Here is a 22528-nt window from a genome sequence, read left to right on the forward strand (position 1 = left end):
CCCAGATCCTGAAGAAAATTTGAACTGTTTGGCCAAGGCTTGACTTTGTTTTGGGGGTTATGGTATGGCTAATAAAAAGAGTCCCTCCGTCAGGATGTGTCCTGAGTAAAGTTATGCAATTGCCTTCACTCAAGTGGTGTTCCCCAAGCTCAGCCAGACTGGTGAGGGTGACCACTTCCACTGGAATACACTGCAACTCCACTTGACTTGTTTTACAATGTCTATGTGGGTTTCCTCTGGGTGCTCCCATTTCTTCCCACAGTCCAAAGATGTGCAGGTTAGGTGAATTGGCCATACTAAATTGCTCATAGCGTTTAGGGATATGTAGGTTAGATGCATTAGTCAGGGGAAATATAGAGTAATAGGGCAGGGGAATGGGTCTGGGTGGGATACTCTTCAGAGGGTCGGTGTGGACTTGGGCCAAATGGCCTGCTTCCAAACTGTATGGATTCTAATTTTAATTCTAATATAGATGAGCCAACAACACTGGAGTCAATGGAAATCTGGGAGAAAATTCCACTGTTTAGAATCATACCTGGCACAAAGGAAGATTGTTCTCTTTGTTGGAGGTCAATTATTTCATCCAAGGGCATCTCTCAGAAGTTCTGGAGGTAATGTCCTAGGCCTGACCATCTTCAGCTCCTTCAATGACTTTCTCTCCATCATAAAGGTCAAAAGTGGGGATGTTGTTGTGGTTCTGTTCGCCGAGCTGGAAGTTCTTGTTGCAAATGTTTCGTCCCCTGGCTAGGCGACATCATCAGTGCTCTGGAGCCTCCTGCGAAGCGCTTCTTTGATGTTTCTTCCGGTATTTATAGTGGTCTGTCCTTGCCGCTTCCGGGTGTCAGTTTCAGCTGTCCGCTGTAGTGGTTGGTATATTGGGTCCAGGTCAATGTGTTTGTTGATGGAGTTTGTGGATGAATGCCATGCCTCTAGGAATTCCCTGGCTGTTCTCTGTCTGGCTTGCCCTATGATAGTAGTGTTTTCCCAGTCGAATTCATGTTGCTTGTTGTCTGCGTGTGTGGCTACTAGGGATAACTGGTCGTGTCGTTTCGTGGCTAGTTGATGTTCATGTATGCGGATTGTTAGCTGTCTTCCTGTTTGTCCTATATAGTGTTTTGTGCAGTCCTTGCATGGTATTTTGTAAACTACATTAGTTTTGCTCATGTTGAGTATTGGGTTCTTTGTTCTAGTGAGTTGTTGTCTGAGCGTGGCTGTTGGTTTGTGTGCCGTTATGAGTACCAAGGGTCGCAGTAGTCTGGCTGTCAGCTCTGAAACGCTCCTGATGTATGGTAGTGTGGCTAGTCCTTTTGGTTGTGGCATGTCCTCGTTCCGTGGTCTGTCTCTTAGGCATCTGTTGATAAAGTTGCGCGGGTATCCGTTTTTGGCGAATACCTTGTATAGGTGTTCCTCTTCCTCTTTTTGCAGTTCTGGTGTACTGCAGTGTGTTGTGGCTCTTTTGAATAGTGTCCTGATGCAGCTTCGTTTGTGTGTGTTGGGATGGTTACTTGCATAGTTTAGGACTTGGTCTGTGTGTGTTGTTTTCCTGTGTACCCTTGTGGTGAATTCTCCGTTCGGTGTTCTCTGTACTATCACGTCTAGGAATGGGAGTTGGCTATCCTTTTCTTCTTCTCTCGTGAATCGGATTCCTGTGAGTGTGGCGTTGATGATCCGGTGTGTTTTTTCTATTTCCGTGTTTTTGATGATTACAAACGTGTCATCGACATATCTGACCCAGAGTTTGGGTTGAATTTGTGGTAGGGCTGTTTGTTCTAACCTTTGCATAACTGCCTCTGCTATGAGTCCCAAGATTGGTGATCCCATGAGTGTTCCGTTGATTTGTTCGTATATCTGATTGTTGAATGTAAAGTGTGTTTACAACGCCACACTCCCAGGAATCCGATTCACGAGAGAAGAAGAAAAGGATAGCCAACTCCCATTCCTAGACGTGATAGTACAGAGAACACCGAACGGAGAATTCACCACAAGGGTACATAGGAAAACAACACACACAGACCAAGTCCTAAACTATGAAAGTAACCACCCCAACACACACAAACGAAGCTGCATCAGGACACTATTCAAAAGAGCCACAACACACTGCAGTACACCAGAACTGCAAAAAGAGGAAGAGGAACACCTATACAAGGTATTCGCCAAAAACGGATACCCGCGCAACTTTATCAACAGATGCCTAAGAGACAGACCACGGAACGAGGATATGCCACAACCAAAAGGACTAGCCACACTACCATACATCAGGAGCGTTTCAGAACTGACAGCCAGACTACTGCGACCCTTAGGACTCATAACGGCACACAAACCAACAGCCACGCTCAGACAACTCACTAGAACAAAGGACCCGATACCCAACATGAGCAAAACTAATGTAGTGTACAAAATACCATGCAAGGACTGCACAAAACACTATATAGGACAAACAGGAAGACAGCTAACAATCCGCATACATGAACATCAACTAGCCACGAAACAACACGATCAGCTATCCCTAGTAGCCACACACGCAGACAACAAGCAACATGAATTCGATTGGGAAAACACTACTATCATAGGGCAAGCCAGACAGAGAACAGTCAGGGAATTCCTAGAGGCATGGCATTCATCCACAAACTCCATCAACAAACACATTGACCTGGACCCAATATACCAACCACTACAGCGGACAGCTGAAACTGACTCCCGGAAGTGGCAAGGACAGACCACTATAAATACCGGAAGAAACATCAAAGAAGCACTTCGCAGGAGGCTCCAGAGCACTGATGATGTCGCCTAGCCAGGGGACGAAACGTTTGCAACAAGAACTTCCAGCTCGGCGAACAAAACCACAACAACGAGCACCCGAGCTACAAATCTTCGCACAAACTTTGAACACTTACGGGCGAGAGACGCTGAGACAAGTGGGGATGTTCTTTGATGATTGCATAAATGTTCAGTATCATTCCTTACTCCTCAAATACTGAAACATTTCATAGAACATAGAAAAATACAACGCAGAACAGGCCCTTCGGCCCTCGATGTTGCTCCAAACTGTGAACTATTCTCAGCTCATCCCCCTATACTATCCCATCATCATCCAGGTAGTCCATGTATACCACGAGCTTTAACAAAGGGTGAGTTAGACTCAAAACATCAGCTCTTTTTTCTCCTTACCGATGCTGCCAGACCTGCTGAGATTTTCCAGTATTTTCTCTTTTGGTTCCATCATCACCCATGTGCTTATCCAAGGATTGTTTAAATCTCCCTAATGTGGCTGAGTTAACTACATTGGCAGGTAGGGCATTCCATGCCCTTACCACTCTCTGAGTAAAGAACCTGCCTCTGACATCTGTCTTAAATCTATCACCCCTCAATTTGCAGTTATGCTCTCTTGTACAAGCAGAGTCATCATCCTAGGAAAAAGACTTTCACTGTCTACCCTATCTAATCCTCTGATCATTTTGTATGTCAGTATCAAATCCCCTCTTAGCCTTCTTCTTTCCAATGAGAACAGACCAACGTCTCTCAGCCTTTCCCCATAAGATCTTCTCTCCAGACCAGGCAACATCCTCGTAAATCTCCTCTGTACCTTTTCCAACGTTTCTACATTCTTCCTGAAATATGGCAACCAGAATTGTACACAATATTCCAAGTGCGGCCTCACTAGTGTTTTGTATAGTTGCAGCATGATATTGTTGCTCTGGAACTCAATCCCTCTATCAATGAAACCTAACACACCATATGCCTTCTTCACAGCAACCTGGGTGGCAACTTTCAGGGATCTCTGTACATGGACTCCAAGATCCCTCTGCACATCCACACTACCGACAATCTTTCCATTGACTCAGTACTCTGCCTTCCTGTTATTCTTCCCAAAGGACATCACCTCACATTTGGCTGTATTGAAATCTACTTGCAACCTCTCAGCCCAATTCTGCAGTTTATCCAAGTCCCACTGTAACATTCTTCCAAACTGTCCACCAATCCACTGACTTAGTGTCATCTGCAAATTTACTTATCCATCCACCTATGCCTGTGTCTAAGTAATTTATAAAAATGACAAATAGCAGTGGTACACCACTAGTAACCAGACTCCAAGCTAAATATTTTCAATCAACCACCACTCTGCCTTCTTTCCAAACTGCTAAATTACCGTAAATCCCATGCTTCTGCAATTTCATCAACAGCCTACCATGTGGAATCTTATCAAAGACTTTACTGAAGTCCATGTATACCATGGACTTGAACAGAAATATCTGTCAAACTATCCAGGCTTGGGTTAACAAGTGGTTGGGAATTTTGTCATGAATAGGTTAGCACTGGTCTCCTTAGTGCCTACACATCATCATCATCAAATCAAAGTCAAGTCCACTTGTATGGATTATTGTAACTCCAACAACACTCAAAAAGCTCAACATCAAACCAGGACAAACTTGACTAACAGCACATCAACCACCATCATTCACTTCTTTCACCAAAGCAGTAGCAGTATTTACCATCTACAAGATGCACTGCAGTAACTCAACAAAACTCTTTTAACAGCACTTTCCAAATCTGTCATCTCTTAGAAGGTCACCACCACCTCAAGTTCCATTTCAAGCCACACATCATCTGGACTTAAAACCATATAATTGTTTCTTCACGGTCACTGGGTCAAAATCGTGGAATTACCTTTCTTAACGCATTGTGGATGTCCCCACATCCACAAAGTCTAAAGCAATTCAAGAAGGCAGCCCACTAGGGTAATTAAGGATAAGCAATAAATACCGATCTATACAGCAACACCCACATCCCACAAACAAACAAAGAACTGTTCAGTACTAAGATCAAGTTAGCCAGGTTTTGTTAAATCAACAATAGACAACTGTTTACCACCAAAAATAAACTAACTCAAAAATGCAAAGACTTCTTTGCAAGTGGAGTTGCAGGTAGAAGGGATAATGAAGGCGGCATTTGATATGGTTTCCTTTATTGGTCAGAGCATTGAGTATGGGAGTTGGGAGGTCATGTTGCAGCTGTACACGACATTGGTTAAGCCACTTTTGAAATAGTGTGTGCAATTCTGGTCTTCCTCTTATTGGAAGGATGTTGTGAAACTTGAAAGAGTTCAGAAAAGATTTTCAAGGATGCTGCCAGGATTGGCGGGTTTGGGCTATAGGGAGAGGCTGAATAGCCTGGGGCTGTTTTCCCTGGAGGTGTCAGAGGCTGAGGGGTGACCTTATAGAGGTTTATAAAATCATGAAGAACATGGATAGGATAAATAGTCAAAGTATTTTCCCTCGGGTGGGGGAGTCCAGAACTAGAGGTTTAGTGTGAGACGGGAAAGATTTAACTATTTCATGAGGGGTAACTATTTCATGAAGAGGTTGTGCATGTATGGAATGAGCTGCCAGAGGAGGTGGTAGAGGCTGATACAATTACAACATGTGTATATGAATAAGAAGGGTTTAGAGGGATATGGGACAAGTGCTGGCAAATGGGACTAGATTAGTTTAGGATCTGGTTGGCAGGGACTAGATGGACTGAAGGGTCTGTTTCCATGCTGTACACCTCTATAACTCTATTACCGACAAAGTTTGAATTATACAAATATATCTACCTTTTCAAAACAAAATATGCATACACACATGTCTGAGATGAAATAAAGTGAATGAAATCTGTAGAGTGTTAACTTTCAAGTAATTTGGCCATATGACACTGAAAAGCACAAAAAAAGGTCAAAGAATGGCCCACAATGATGCTTTCTGCACACAAAATTGATAGCCCTAGTATCTCTTTCTGGAACAGCTGTAGCTGGGATGTTGGGAAATGATCCAATAAATCCACTCCAGGAATTTTCTCCAAGTGGTAAAGATGACTTCCAGTGGGTTTTCATCTCACAAACATTGCTAAACTGTGTTGCAAAGAAGGAAAAGAGAGCAAGGGGCTGTTGCTTCTCAGACATGTATCAAATTCTCTCTGAAATTTGAAAAAAAATGCAATAATCTTACTCGCCTACAAACTGGGCCAACTCCCCTATCTGAAAGTCCTTCAGATTGTACAGTTCCACCACATCAGCTACCTGCTCCTTGCAAGTGCAATATTGTTGCTGTTGCAATCAGTGCCTTTTCGTAAGCAAAGTGTTCATGATATATTTATAGGAGTCCACATGAATAAAAAAGATCCACATCTCTTCACAACAAAATGAACATTCCTCTAGCAATCCTTTTCTCCAGTGAGAGAAGAATATTGGCAATGAAAAAGCAAACCTCGGTTTTTATGGTACAAAGATATAAAAAGGTTTGTTATGCCAAGCACAGGCATGAAGATATTACAAATTTCAAAGCTGCATTTTTAAAACAGACTAAACAGCTTTTAACATAAAAAAGTGCTGATAAATTCAGCAGTTCTGCAAACAACTAGAGAGTTAATGGTTCATATCCACAATGACTATTTTGTTTGGAAAAAGCCAATTTGTCTTTTTGCTTCACCACAGACAACAGAAATGTTGAAGTTTAATATATACGAGACAAATATGAAATTAATCTCAGATTTTCATTATATTATAATGGTTCCTCATTTCAAAGTCAAAGACCTTGGTCTTCTCAAATGTGAAAAAAATCAGTGCTTGCCTAACGACCTACCTAAGTTGGAAGTGGACTTGTAACAGGTCACAAGAGTAAAGCAGTCATGATTTTATTACCAGCTTTGAAAAGTTAGGTACTTTTGTGATGAGTAACACTGGAACGAATACCATCTGAAAAGCAATCAAACTAGCTGCGAGACAACTACACAGAAAGTAAAACAGCTATACCTCGAAGCAGGAGAAGTATTCCTCCAAACCTGTTCAAATCTTCCAGTTTACCTGAGAAACCTACCGAGAATGTTCGACTTTTACAGACCTCTACTCCAGCTAAAGCATCAATTTAGCTAAGAATTTAAAGGCTTACTTCAAATGTGACAAATTTTTGCAACTTGCAACTGTATTGATATTTCCTCCTCATCTGCTTATAATTTGTGGGTGCACGAGATATCATGCTAAAATATCTAATTCAAGTGTGATAAGAGACTGATCAACTTTATTTTAAAATTCACAACATTTTTTGCAAGAAGATTTTAAATTGGGAAATCATCACAGATAAGAAAATAAACTCACCTCACATGTAAAAACTCCAAAAAAACCAAAACAAAATTGTCCACTATCGTTCATTTTCTACTTTATATTTTTATAAAAGTTTCATGGAAGAGGTGAACAATTAAAAATTAAATACGACCTCTTACCTGTTCTTGTACATCCTCAAATTCAGAGTTTAACAGCTCAATGAAAATTGGTACAGCACCAGCTTCTATTACAACTTTGGTTTGGAGAGATGTACCTGAAGCTATGTTTGTCAAAGCCCATGCTGCTTCAAACTGGAAGGGAACAGAAACAAATCAATGTTTGAACTAACATTTGAAGTTACATTTGCTTCTGGATGAAGAAGATTGATTCTGGATGGTTAAGTGAAATGTTCTTTCAGACTGAATATCTACTCAACAATTTATCCTGAACCAATGCAATAACTTATTTCTAAAATAGCACAGATGCAGAGGTCACTTAGTTAAATTGTACTATGAGCTATATGAAGAGAAGTGCACTTTACATAATGCATATGTATTGAAAACAAAACCGTGGAGATTCTTAGTGAGTTTTGAGATTCTCTTGGTTAAGTAGTATTCAACCTGGCACATTTGATGCTTCCTTTTCTTCCTCCTTCTGTGTCATCAATACAAAAAAGACATTACCTGGCGATCAACTCATTTGAACAAATGGGTGGCTTTGTAAAATGTGAATATACAATATACTTCTCTGCAGTCTTGAGAACTTAATTTTAAAGAAGGAAAATGATTCAATGCCCTTTTCCATATAAATCATGCAAAAGGGTGGAGAGGAGAAAAACCGCCCCCACCTTGACTTAAATCTATGAAACTTAATTACAGTACTCAAAACCATCAGTAAATAGTAAATACCAAATTCAAAAGATGCAGAGAATTGAGACATACTTTGTTAAAAATAGAAAACATTTAATTCTAAACTTACTGAGACCTTAAAACACTAAATTCACACAAATGTTGAAAATCAGTTAGACTCTGAGATGGTTAAGAGCTAAAAATATATTTAGTATCAAAGGCATTACAATACCTAACATCAAACAATTTACCTATTGAAATCTGAATATCTGTTCCTACATCTTATAGTCTTACAGAAGTTGCTAGTTGGTTCATTGAGTCTGCTTCCTGATTCAATTTGATCATTGCTGACTGGATAAATCTCAACTCCACTTTGTGATCTTTGCCCTGTTAACCATGGATTCCCTTCCTGAATCAAAATCTGTCTATCTCTGCCTTGAAAATATTTAATGATTGAATCTCTACTGCTGTCTGCCTTAAATAATTCACAGAATGACTATCGTAAGACCATCAGACGTTAGAGTAGAAATTAAACCATTCATCCCATCAAATCTGCTCCGCCATTCAATCATAGTTGATAGGTTTCTCAACCCCATTCTCCTGCTTTCTCCCTGTAACCTTTCATACTCAAGAATCTATCTCAGTCTTAAATATATTCAGTGACCTGGCCTCTACAACCTTCTGTGGCAATGAATTTCAAGGATTCACCACCCGCTGGCTGAAGAGAAGGACTTCTTTCTCAACTGTCTTAAATGAACGACCCCTTACACTGAGATTGTGCCTTCTGGTTCTAACTCTCCCACCAGGGGAAACAACCTCTCAGCACCTATTACCTCAAGCCCCTTGAGGATATCAACTAAGATTTCCTCTCATTCTTTTGAACACCATTAGTTTAGGCCCAACCAACACAACCGTCTCCTCATAAGAAAATCTCTCCCTTTCCAGGTTCAACATAGTGAATCTTCCATGGACTTCCTCCAACATCAACATAAGCTTCCTTAGATAAGGAGACCAAAACAGTTCGTAGTATTCTAGCTATGGTCCAACTTGTGCTTAACATAGCCTTAACAAAACTTCTCTAATTTTACACTCCAATTCCTATGAAATAAAGACCAACATGCCATTGAACTGTTCAACTTATATGTTAACTCTTTGCAATTCACGTACAAGGACACTGCCCTCCCAAAATTCCTCTGTGCTGCAGCTTCCTGAATCTTTCTCTATTCAAATAATGTTCATCTTCCCTTTTTTTCCTGCAAAAGTGCATAATCTTAAGTTTTCCCACAATATATTTCATCTAAGCTTCTACCCACTCAACCAGTTTATATCTTACTGACAGAGTTGACACACTCAACACTCACCCTCCAACTTCTTTTGTAAATCTACAAACTTGCAAAAGTACATTCTGTTCTATAATCTAAATCATTAGCATATATTGTAAATAATTGCACCCCAGTACTAATCTCTGTATCCCTCCACTAGTTACAGGTTGACATTATAAAAATGCCCTCACGTCCCAACTTTGTCTATCAGCTAACTAATTTTCTATCCGTGCTAATAGACTACACCTAACACCATGGGGTCTTACTAAATAACCTAATATGTGGTGCCTTAGTGAATGATTTTTGGAATTCAAAAATTTACATCTACTTGCTCCCCTTTAACTATTGTGTTTGTCACCTCTTCAAAGAATTCAAATAAAGTTTTCAGACACGATTTCCCTTTCTTGCTGACTCTGCTCGATTATGTATTTCTAAATGTTTTGCTATTACAATCTTTCTATTAGATTCAAACTATTTCCCCCAATGGCAAGTGTTAGTCTAACAAGCCTACAGTTACCTGGTTTTTGTCTTTTTCCCTTTTTGAACAAGGGTGGTGCATTGGCAGTTTTCTTCTCCTTCGACACATTTCCAGAATCTAAGGATTCTTGTGTGCATGCATCTCTGTAGTTACGTTCTTTTAATATCCTGGCGTGCAACCCATCAGGTATGGGTCTGTCAGATTTATTATAACTTAAGAAAAGTTTACTCATGGATATGTTTTACATGCAGTGCAAATATCTAACACATGGTTCATGTGTTGAGCATTATTTTAGCTTTAGGAATTAAGTTTAATAGCAGAAAATGGAATATATTAAACTAATGCTGTTTGGAGTCTATTACACTCAAAAAGATCGGGGTCATGATGCTTTAAAACACAAACAGCTAGAAAGACAAGAACACTCGCTGAGCTAGAATGTTCATTTTCAGACGTTCCGTCACCATACTAGGTAACATCATCAGTGAGCCTCCGTTGAAGCACAGGTGATAGTGACCCATTTTCAATTTGTGTTTATTAACCCTCACCCTAAACACAAATTGAAAGCGGGTCATTAACACCAGTGCTTCACTGCAGGCCCACTGACAATGTTATCAAGTATGATGACGAAAATGTCTGAAAAGAAACCTTCCAACTCAGAGAGCAAACTTACATCCAGCACCTCAACCTGAGCTACAAATCTTCTCAAAACTCGCTAACATATAACAATAGGCGGTCTTATTCAGCTGGAGAACTGGAGGTATGTCTTCAGAAAGAAACTGCAATCCAGAGAGTTTTTTTTTGCTTTGTGAGTTAGAGCTCAATTAGTTGAAAGTGCATCTAGTAAACCTTGAAAAGTTATAAAATGTGTTTACTTCACTAGGTCAAAGGAGAAATTGTAAATGAGGTGAAATTAATCTAAAAAGGTCAGTCTGGAGCAGGCTATACTGTCTTAGTTGGAGGACAGGAAGGCTGAGCGAGGTTTTTAATAGCAGTTTGGGCGTGTTTTCCAGTTCATTGAGAGAAAAGTTAGATAAAATAAAGAGGTATTAAATAGATCTGTGTTCTAACCAGAATAATATGTTTACCGATGACCATTTGAAAGGCAGATATGCCTTAATCTGAGGAACAGAAGCTGGAAGACTGCACAGACAAGAGCTAACAGCAAGATTTGCAGTTGGCCTCAAATATCTTGATGCTAAAGAAATTAACCAGTGTAGCTTTTAGAATATCAGACTGAGACATCCAAAGTCAAGAGAGGACAAACATTAGTTTTACTTCTAAGTATAGCTGGAGCGAAGGCAAGTTCTCTAGAACCTTGTAGCATACTTATGGGTGGTCCCTTCAGAAGGGAATAAATTCAAAGGTGATGTGTCACCTAAAACAGTTCTTGGGAGAGGTAGGAAGTAAACCTTAAGTTAACAATGCTTGTTTTATTCAAGTCTTTTATTTACAATAAAGATTGCCGTATTGAAATAAAAATGAAATCCTCAAGTGTACTGCCACTATCCCTGATCAGCCATATCCTCACTCTCACCATCCTCTTGTTCCTCACATAAAAGTGTAAAATGCCTTAGGGTTTTCATTAATCCTACCCACTAAAGCTTTTTCTAGCTCTCCTAAGTCCATTGTTCAGTTCCTTCCTGACTACCTTATAACCCTCTAGAGCCATGTGTGATCCTTACCTCCTCAACCTTAAATAAACTTCTTTCTTCCTCTACATCCCTTGTCACCCAAGGTTCCTTCACCCTACCATCCCTTTTTTGCCTCAGTGGGACAAATTCATCCAGCAGTATCAGCAAGTTCTCCCTAAACAACCTCCACATTTCTGTCATGCACTTTCTGAGAACATCTCCTTCCAACTTAGATGCCCAGTTCCTGCCTGATAGCATTGTAATTTCCCTCCTCCCACAATTAAATATTTTTGTATACCGTCTGCTCCTATTCATCTCCATGACCATAGTAAAGTTTAAGGAGTTGTGATTACTACCACCGAAATGCTCTCCCACCAAGAGATCTGACACCTAGCATGTTTCGTTGCCAAGCACCAAATCAAATAGGCCGACCAGAGGGGAGGCCATAACTACATATTGAGTCAGAAATTCTTCCTGGACACACCTGACAAAAACTAAACTATTTGAACTAAGAAGGCTCCAAATAATATCAGGGAAGTTGAAGTTACCCATGATAACAACCCTGTTACTTCTGCACCTTTCCAAAATCTGCCTCCCAATCTGCTTCTCCATGTCTCTGTTGCTATTGGAGAGGTCTGTAGAAAACTCCCAATAAAGTGACTGCTCCTTTCCTGTTTCTGACTTCCACCTATATTCACTCTGTAGGCAAACCCTCCTTGACTACCTCCCTTTCTATAGCTGTGATACTATCCCTCATTAGCAATGCCAGTCCTCCACCTCTTTTATCTCCAGCCCCTCCTCATTCCTTTTTGAAACATCTAAACCCTGGAACATTCAACAACCATTCCTGCCCCTGTGATATCCTAGTCTCTGTAATGGTCATAACATCATAGTTCCACATACTGATCCATGCTCCAAGTTCATCACCCTTATTCCCGAAACATCTTGCATTAAAATAAACACACTTCAACTTATCACACTGACTGAAACTTTGCCTTGCCAAACCCTCCTGAAGAGCTCTAGCAAACCTCATGCCCAGCGTATTGGTGCCCCTCCAGATCAGGTGCAACCCGTCCTCCTTGTACATGTCCCACTTACCCCAGAATGTATCCCAATGGTCCACATATCTGAATCCCTCACTCCTAAACCAGCCCTGCAGCCACGTGTTCATCTGCACTCACACTCTGCTCACAGCCTCACTAGCCCATGGCACTGGTAGCAATCCTGAGATTACTACTCTGCTTGTCCTGCCTTTTAGCTTCCAACCAACTCCCTATATTCACTTTTCAGGTCCTCATCCCTTTCCTGACCTATGTAACTGGTATGGATTTGTACCACAACTTCTGACTGCTCTCCCTCCCCCTTAAGAGTTCTGCAAACTCAATCTGAAACATCCCTGATCCTGGCACCCGGGAGGTAACATACCACCTGGGAGTCTCGTTCGCAACCACAGAATCTGCTGTCTGTTCCTCTAACCGTTTGAATCTCTTATCACTATTGCTTTCCTATTTTCTCCCCTTCCCTTCTGAGCCACAGAGCCATCTGGCTTCTAACCAACAAATACAATAGCTAACAAAGAATAATATCAAAAGATTTACCTGTAGTGTACAATTCTCATTTCTTTTCAAGAATTCCACAAATCTTTCTACAACACCAGATGTGTTGATTACTTCATCTATAGGAGGATTTGGCTCTAAAAAGAAACATAAGATTTCATTAAAACAAAACAAGTTGTGGCTTTTAAACAGGAGTATTTTTAAAAGAGAAAAATGTATGCAATTCGAACTTTTAAAGCAACTGTTACACAATGTACTCAATTTAAGAAAAAAAGAAAAGCATTGTGCAAATATTTTTAAAACATCTATGCTATTTTCCTTGAATAACAGCTCTCAAAATTCAAAAGCACACAATGGTGTTTGATTTGAAGTATCTAATATCTTTTCACTGAATTTGGACCTGATGTTGAAATTATATTGCAAATCTTCAGTCTGTAAATATATTGTGATGGCCCATGCACCTCAAAAGAAAATAAAACTTATCTTGAGGCAATAATCCTTCTAAAAAAATAAGGTTTCCTTCAAATTTGATTTCTGATGAAGCACACGGTTTCCAATAAATCATCACGTCACAAAGTTGCTTGGGAGACAAATGATAAACGAAATAAAAGCTCAAGTCAAATATAGGTTTGTGATTCTGTGTGCAAAGCCAGTTAGATTGGAGAGAAAGCTGGCTGCAGAAGAGAAAACCTCTCTCAATCAGAGTCGATTGATTCTTTTGTGAGGGCTAATAAATTGAAGGACCAATGGACTGAATAACTGAAGGACTTGTAACAATGATTTGAACTATTGGAATTACCAGGATGCAAAACTCTAGAGTTAAAGGATATCAGAACAAAGAGTATTCTGATACAAGGTTGCCATGCTGAAGATAAAGACACATGCACAATGAAGGAAAAGGTTGTAACTATATAGTTTTTTTTTAATACATTCACAGGAAGCATTTCTGGCTAGGCCAGGCAAGTGAAGAACCAATCAATCACTTTAGTGGGGCTCTGGAATCACATGTACCCTAGAACAGTTAAGGATGGCAATTTCCTTCCCTAAAGGAAATTAGTGAATGAGATAAACTTTTGCAACAATCGACAATGGCTTCATGGACATCATTCAACTCAACTCCAGATTTCTATTGAATTTAAACTCAATAATCTACCATGATGTGATCTGAACTGGGTCCCCAGAACATTTCTGGACTAATAGTCTAGTGATTATAACACAAAGCCATTGCCTTCTCGGTGCAGATGTGAAAAACTGGATTCCAAAGTGGACATAACCATCCATATTTTAAAATTTGATTTATATTTCAAAATTTACTTTAAGATAAGGACTTAATTACATTTGAGTTCTTAGAGTGGTGCCAGGTTGACTGGAAATGTTTTAACATAACATTTTTAAATTAGGTTTTAAAAGGAAAGCCAGTGAGAAGAATTTAATAAAAAATGAGACACAGAAACTAGTTTGTTTAGGAGGACAGAACAGGAAGACAAACCAGAGAGTTTTTCTCAATGCAGATTCTGTCAGTCAGAGAGAACAGGTCTGAGACAGAGCTACCAGGCAGAAGAAAAGAAGTCCCGAAATGGTTACTCTGACAATTAGAAAGCTCCAGAAAAAGGTCTATGGAAGAGGAACTTAAGCAATCAATTTTAATAATAGAACCTACATTAGCTGTTTCACGGTATTGTGATGAGCCATTAACTGAACGAGATAGATCAAGTGAATGCAGAAGATTCAAGTACAGCCATGCCCACAAAACAATGGATTTTAAAATGGAAGAAGGATAACCCTTCATTGAGGTTTGAGTATCTGTAAGGTATTTGAGGGTAAAAGGGCTGATTTTTAAAATTTGTAGCAAGACCATTACTTTTAGTTCTGACACAGCATAAAGTAGTTTATGATTTTGTATCATTTTATGTGTGATAAATCTAGATTTTCTTTGACTGGGGTTGTTTTCCTTAGAGCAGAGAAGACGAAGGCGGAACATGAGATGCATAAAATTACAAGGGACATGAATAGATGGACAAGAAGGAACTTTTCTCCATGGTGAAGGGATCAATGACTAGGGGGCATAGATTTAAGGTAAGAGGCAAGAGGTCCCTCAGTTGACAGTCACTTAATAACTGTTGACAGTCCTTCCTGAAGAAGGGCTCATGCCCGAAACATCGATTCTCCTGCTCCTTATATGCTGCCTGACCTGCTGCGCTCTTCCAGCAACACATTTTCAGCTCTGATCTCCAGCATCTGCAGTCCTCACTTTCTCCCAGTCACTTAATAACTACCACAATGTCAAGTGTCTAGCTTGATCCTTATCAAAAAGTTCTAACAACAAATCAGGAAATTATCTGACCCAGCTCCACACTTCCAACCCAATGAGCAGAAAAGTGGGGGGGGGGTGTGCCGCCGGTCTAACTAGGGAAGATGGACTGTTCCACGTGGCCGACAAAGACACTGGCATAGCTGGAGCCCATGCAAGTGTCCATGGCTACTCCTTTCATCTGGACGAAGTGGGAGGATTCGAAGGAGAAATTGCTGAGGATGAGGACCAGTTCAGCCAAATGAATAAGAAAATTATTTTTATCCAGGTACCTGGGTAAAAATAATTTTCCTCAGGTCTCCCCTAAAACATATACTCCTCATTGAGGAAGTGACAAACTTGATTGATGAAGGAAGGGCTGTAGATGTCATATACATGGACTTCAGTAAGGCATTTGATAAGGTCCCCCATGGTAAATTGACAGAGAAAGTGAAGTCGCATGGAGTCCAGGGTTACACTAGTTAATTGAATAGAGAACTGGCTGGGCAGCAGGAGACAGACAGTAGTAGTGGAAGGGAGTCTCTCAAAATGGAGAACTGTGACCAGTGGTGTTCCACAGGGATCCGTATTGGGACCACTGTTGTTTGTGATATACATAAAAGATCTGATTAGCAAGTTTGCAGATGACACGAAGATTAGTGGAGTAGCAGATAGTGAAGTGGACTGTCTGAGAATGCAGTAGTATACAGATAGATTGGAGAGTTAGACAGAGAAATGGCAGATGGAGTTCAATCAGTGCAAATGTGAGATGATGCATTTTGGAAGTTCCAGTTCAAAAGCGAACTGTATGGTGAATGGAAAAGTCCTGGGGAAAATTGATGTAAAGAGAGATCTGGGTCTTCAGGTTCATTGTACCCTGAAGGTAACAACACAGGTCAGTAGAGCGGTCAAGGCGGCACATGGCATGCTTTCCTTCATCGGATGGGGTATTGAGTACTGGAGTTGGCAGGTCATGTTACAGTTGCATAAAACTTCGGTTTGGCCACATTTGGAATACTGTGTACAGTTCTGATCACCACATTACCAGAAGGATGTGAATGCTTTAGACAGGGTGCAGAAGAGGTTCACCAGGATGTTGCCTGGTATGGATGGCGCTAGCTATGAAGAGAGATTGAGTAGATTAGGATTATTTTCATTAGAAAGATGGAGGTTAAGGGGACCTGATTGAGGTCTACAAAATCATGAGAGGTGTAGACAAGGTGGATAGCAAGAAGCTTTTTCCCTCCCAGAGTGGGGACTCAATTACTAGGAGTCACGAGTTCAAAGTGAGGGGTGAAAAGTTTAAGGGAAATATGCGTGTAAAGTTCTTTACGCAGAGGGTGTTGGGTACTTGGAACATGTTGCCAGCAGAAGTGGTAAAGGCGGCCACAATATCGTCATTTAAAATGTATCTAGACAGATACATGAATGGACAGGGAGCAGAAGAATACAGATCCTAAGGAAATAGGCTACAGGTTTATGCAGAGGTTCTGGATTGGCGCAGGCGTGAAGGGCCAAAGGGCCTGTTCCTGTGCTGTAATTTTCTTTGTTTAGCTTAAACTTAACCCATCTTAGAAACTTTTATAAATGTATTGTTATGACACAGGGTAAACATCTTCATAACAGTGTCCTGTCTATACCTCTCTGAATTTTGTGTATCTGAATCAGATTCCCCTTCAGCCTCCTGTACTCAAAGGAAAACAAACGCAGCCTATCCATTTCTCTCTGCAAAAAGGAGGCTTTTCATCCCACGCAACTTTCTGGTAAAACTGCTCTCTCCCCTCTCCATTTCAATCACGTCCTTCTGACAACGTAGCGACCAGAACTGCATATGGCATTCCATCCATGACCTAACCAATGCTCTGTTGAGCTCTAAAAAGACTTCCTCACTTCTATTTCTATGCCCTAGCTAATGAAGGCAAGCATCCCAAATGCTGCCTCCTTCATCATTCTGTCTATCAGTGCTGACACCTTCAGGGATCTATGGACTTGTATACCAAGGTCCGTTTGTTTCTCAGTACTCCGCAGGGGTCTAATATTCATTGTGCATATCCTTCCCTGATTAGACGTCTCAAGTACTGTGTGGAGTTTAGGGCTCCATATCTCAGGAAGGATGTACTGGCCCTGAAGCATTTTCAGAGGAGGCTCACGAGAATGGCCCCAGGAATGAAAAGCTTAATATATGAGGAACGTTAAAGGACTCTGGGGTTTATACTTGATGGAGTTTAGAAGGATGAGGGAGGATCTAATTGAAACATACAGAATACTGAATGGCCTGGACAGACTAGGACCAGAGGGCACAGTCTTAGAGTAAAAGGAAAGCCTTTTCGAACAGAGGTAAGAAGAAACATCTTCAGCTAGAGAGTGGTGAATCTATGGAATTCATTGCCACAGAAGGATCTGGAGGCCGGGTCATTTATTGTATTTAATACTAAGATAGATAGTGGATTAGTGGTGCTGGAAGAGCACAGCAGTTCAGGCAGCATCCGAGGAGCAGTAAACTCAACATTTCGGGCAAAAGCCCTTCATCAGGAATAAAGGCAGAGAGCCTGAAGGGTGGAGAGATAAGCTAGAGGAGGGTGGGGGTGGGGAGAAAGTAGATAACCTGGGAGTTGCAGTGGAAGAGGGACTCCCTGAGATTCTTGTAGAGAGAGAAGGAAAACTTCTTCAAGGCAGGCATCCTTACTAAGATAGATAGATTGAGTATCAAGGGTTATGGGAAGAAAGTGAGAAAATGGGGTTGAGAAACTTATCAGCTAAGATTGAATGGTGGAGCAGGCTCGATGGACTGAATGGTCTAACATCTGCTCCTATGTCTCATGGTCTTAAAATCCTTCACCTCACACTTATTGGGATTAAATCTGCCACTGCTGATCAATTTATCTGCTGATCAATAGTAGACTGTAACCAAATTCTCCCTGCTCACTACCACCACCAATTTTCATGTCATCACCAAATTTCCTAATCATATCCTCTACATTCATATCCAAGTCATTAATGTACATACTCCAATGGTCCCAGTACTGATCCCTGTGGGACATCACCGGTCTCAGGCTTCCACCATCATTTTTTCCCTCTGAGTTGTAAACCAATTTTGATCCAATTTGTCAACTTGCCTTAGATTCCACGTCCTTGCTGCGTTACCTTTGGGAACAGCCTTCCATGTGGGACCTTGCTAAATGCCTTACTGAAGTCCATGTAAAGCACATCAACTGTACTACCATTATCAATATGTTTAGCCACCTTTTCAAAAAAAACTCAAATTGGTCAGAGAGGATCTCCAAGAAATCCGTGAGGATTGCTTGCAGAGATGCCCTGTAGCTGAGATGACTGACCTCTAAGAATTACAACACTCATTTTTTTTTGTCAGGTATGACTTCAAACAGTGGAAGGATCTCCACCCTGTAGCTCTCCGAGCTGGGAAGTTGATTGGTAGACATTTTGTCCCCTTTCTAGGTGACATCCTAAGTGCTTTGGAGTCTAATGTGAATTGATATTGTACTGTCTCTTCTGGAATTTATTTGGTTTTGTTCCTGCTGCTTCTGGTTGCCAGTTCTGGTTGTTCATTGCAGTGGTTGGTATAGCGGATCTAAGTCAATGCATTTACTGATGGAGTCCATGGACGAGTACCATGCCTGTAGAAATTCTCTGGCTGTCCTCTGTTCAGCTTTTCCTATTATTGTTGTGCTGTTCCAGTCGAATTTGTGGTTCTTGTCGTCTATGTGTATGGCTAACCAGGAACAGCTGGTTGTGGCATTTAGTAGTTAGTTGATGCTCATGGATGTGAATTGTTAGTTTTCTGTCTGCCCTGTATAATGTTTCATGCAGTCTTTGCTCGGAATCTTGTCAACTAAGTTTGTTTGCACATGGCTGGGCATAGGGTCTTTTGTTCTGGTGAGTAATTGTCTGAGCGTGGCTGTCAGTTTATGGGCTGTCATGAATCCGAGTGGTCGGAGAATACTGGCTGTCAGCTCAGAGATGTTTTTTATTTAAGGTAGCGTGGCTAGTGTGTTAGGTTGTGACATGTCCTTGTTGCATTATTTGTCTGCTGGGCATTTGTGGATGAAGTTGTGGGGATAGCAAAGACTTGGCAAAGACTTAAAAGAGAAGTAAAATGCCTCTATAAAGGTTGGGCTTGCTGTAGCGTGTTGTAGCCCTTTTGAACAAGGTCCGAATGCAGCTTCTCTTCTGTGTTTGGGTGGTTGCTGATGTAGTCCAGGATCTGGTCAGCGTGTATGGCTTTTCTGTTGTGCATTCACAGTTCTGTGTTCTTTCTGCCATTACATCCAGGAATGGAATTTGGTTGTTAGTTTCCTCCTCTCTCAAAAATTTGATCCCTGTGAGCACGGTGTTGATAGTCCAGTGTATATTTTTGATCACACTTCCCAGCTTGGTGAACATACCCACAGCTACGGCAACCAGTACCAGAGCTACAAATCTTTACGCAAACCTTGAAGATCCACCTCACCCACACATCCCTGCTTTTCTATTGGCAATAGTATTGCTCGGGGTCCTTGATGCCACATTCCATCAAATATTGCCTTGTTGTCACGGGCTGACTGCCTTTGGCTACCTCAATGACACTCCCTCTATACTCTTTAATGATTGCAGTGTCCAATTATCAGCAGGTAATGAAGCAGTTGATATCTACAGGGAGCTAGATACAGGCAACACTCGAGGCACAATGATCACCTCCAACAAGACAGACTCCAATTATCCCCAAATGACTTTCAACATCATTACCATTGTTAAATCCTTCACCATCAAATTCTGGAGTATTATTATTGACTGCAAACTTCTTGGAGAATCCATAACAAACCACTGCAGCTACAAGTGTACATCAGAGACTGGTTGTAATCTACACAAATATCTTCCCAATTTGCTTTCTCACTGGTGTTTGGACTATTTTCTAATATTTTCCTTTTCACAAACCGGGGACTGAAGCGAGAAAGAGCTGTTTTAAAATCAATGCCTGAGAGGGTCACTAGTTTTGAAAGCAAGTAACCTGACACCCATTATGCACAATATATAAACAACTAGAAACCCTACAGTGTGGAATGAAGCCATTTGGCTCGAGTTCGCACTGACCCTCTGAAGAGCATTTCACCCAGACCCAGTACCTCGCACCGTATCCCATAACCTCACATCGACCCGGTTAATCCACCTGGCCTACACATGCCTGAACACTATGGACAATTTCAGCATGGCCAATCCACCTAACCTGCACAGCTTTGGAAGGGAAAGTGAGGTCTGCAGATGCTGGAGATCAGAGTAGAGTGTATTGCTGGAAAAGCACATCAGGTCAGGCAGCATCCAAGGAGCAGGAGAATCGACGTCTCGGGCCAGAGCCCTTCATCAGGAAGAGCTGATTTCCTCGAATGCTGCCTGACCTGTTGTGCTTTTCCAGCAATACACTCTCAACCCTGCACATCTTTGGACTGTGGGAGAAAGCCAGAGCACCTGACGGAAACTCAAGCAGTTTGTGTAAACTTCAAACAGACAGTTGCCCAAGACTGGAATCGAACCTGGGTCCCTGGTACCACGAAGCAACAGTGCTAACCACTAAGCCACTGTGCCACCCTTGTTTGAACGAGCATGATTGAAGCTAAGCAGCAGACAATTTGGAGCCAAGTGGGTATACACATGCAGCTTTGGTCGGCAAGAAATTGAGTTGTCTATGGACTATCAATGACAGAGACCTTTTTGTCTGTCAACAATTGTGACTGGTTCTCATCCTGAAGCATCAGAGGCACAGGGGTGACCTTATAGAGGTTTATAAAATTTTAAGGGGCATGGATACGTGAGTAGCCAAGATCTTTTTCCTTGTGTGGAAGAATCCAAAACTAGATGTAACTTTATTAAGCAGATGCCATGTGCATGGAATGAGCTGTCAGAGGAAGTGGTGGAGGTGGGTAAAATTACAACATTTGAAATGCATCTGGATAGGTACATGAATAGGAAGGGTTTAGAGGGATATGGGCCAAATGCTGGCGAATGGGACTAGGTCAGATTAGCATGTCAGCACAGACAGGTTGGACTGAAGGGTCTGTTTTCATTCAGTATGACTATGGCTTTGTAACAGTGTGAAGCTGGGAACAAATCACAGAATGAGAAAGAAATATTCAGTTCTTTCCCAGCTCTCTATTCTATATTTAACTGTAAGCCTGAAGAAAACCAGTTTATCTATCCTGCCACAGCTGTTGTCTGTGAGTTTTAACTAATAAGTCAGAAACCTTTTATAAGGGGACCATCCGTCTTATGTTTCTTATGAAACAGTGGAAGTACCTGGAGAGAGACATTTAAAGCAATTTACTGGCCAGAGAAGTCATAAAAATCATCTCTATTACAGTACCTGGGGAGAAAAGTTTTTGAAGTCTTGCCAGTTTTTCCCCTCTAATTGCTGGTCTGTGCATGTAATGGGGAAATTTATAAGGGGATTAGAATTTTAATTAGTAATATTACATGCTGAAGATTCATAAATGTTTAACTATAGTGAGACTCTTACTTTAAATAAGGTTTCAATACTTTTAAGACTTTGATTACTTTTAATAAATAGTCATTTTTGTTCTGCACAGCCTGAACAAGATACCGATCTGAATGTCAGTAAATTGGGAAACTTTACATACTTTGAAAGGAGTTCAACTTTGAGACAACTTTCAGAGTAGTGGGACTTGATTTCCAGTACTGGGACTTGATTTCCAGTACTGTAACACTGGGTGCTTGTCTCAAAATGTTAAAAATGGGAATAAGAGTGTGATCCTTCCAGTTCTTGCTTGTAAATCCATTTATCTTCTCTCTGCTGCTCTAACAAGATGCTGCTTCAAATGTAGTTCAGTCTGTATTCAGATAATTTCACTGTCTTTCAAAGCTGGGTAACACAGTCTTTCATCTCCCAGCATGTGATACAATTGAAGTAGTGGGAAATTTGGTTGTTTCTTAAATATCCTGTGGCCAAATTCAGCTCTACTCCATTTACAAATTTGCTGATGATACCACCATAGTGGGTCAGATCTCAAAACAATGACATGCCAGAGTACAAGAAAGAGATGGAGATCTTAGTGGCATGGTGTAAAGACAGCAATCTCTTCCTTAATGTCAACAAAATGAAGGAGTAGGTCACTGACCTCAGAAAGTTGAATGGAGGACATGTCCCTGTATCAATAGTGCTGAGGTGGAGGTGGAGGTGGTCGAGAGCTTCAAGCTCTAGGAATAAATATCACCCACAATCTATCCTGCTCCATCCACGTCGATGCTACAGTCAAAAAGCACATCCAACATCTCTGTCCCTCAGAAGGCTGAGGAAATTCAGTATGTCCACAATGTCTCCT

At 41.0% G+C, this 22528-nt stretch overlaps 1 protein-coding gene across 2 annotated transcripts in view; it reads right to left on the bottom strand.

Annotated features, from left to right (window-relative positions):
• The window catches only part of LOC132830158 (importin subunit alpha-7), a 105053-nt gene that overhangs the window by 33537 nt on the left and 48988 nt on the right, over positions 1-22528 (bottom strand). For both annotated transcript variants that reach the window (XM_060847690.1, XM_060847689.1), the window contains 2 exons: positions 12953-13047; positions 7255-7386 (listed from right to left, as the gene is read on the bottom strand). In XM_060847690.1, the coding sequence (XP_060703673.1) occupies positions 7255-7386; positions 12953-13047 (227 nt within the window). The remainder of the gene's footprint in view (positions 1-7254; positions 7387-12952; positions 13048-22528) is intronic.

The sequence above is a fragment of the Hemiscyllium ocellatum genome, chromosome 30, assembly GCF_020745735.1.
Source record: "Hemiscyllium ocellatum isolate sHemOce1 chromosome 30, sHemOce1.pat.X.cur, whole genome shotgun sequence".
In the NCBI taxonomy this organism is placed as follows: domain Eukaryota; kingdom Metazoa; phylum Chordata; class Chondrichthyes; order Orectolobiformes; family Hemiscylliidae; genus Hemiscyllium; species Hemiscyllium ocellatum.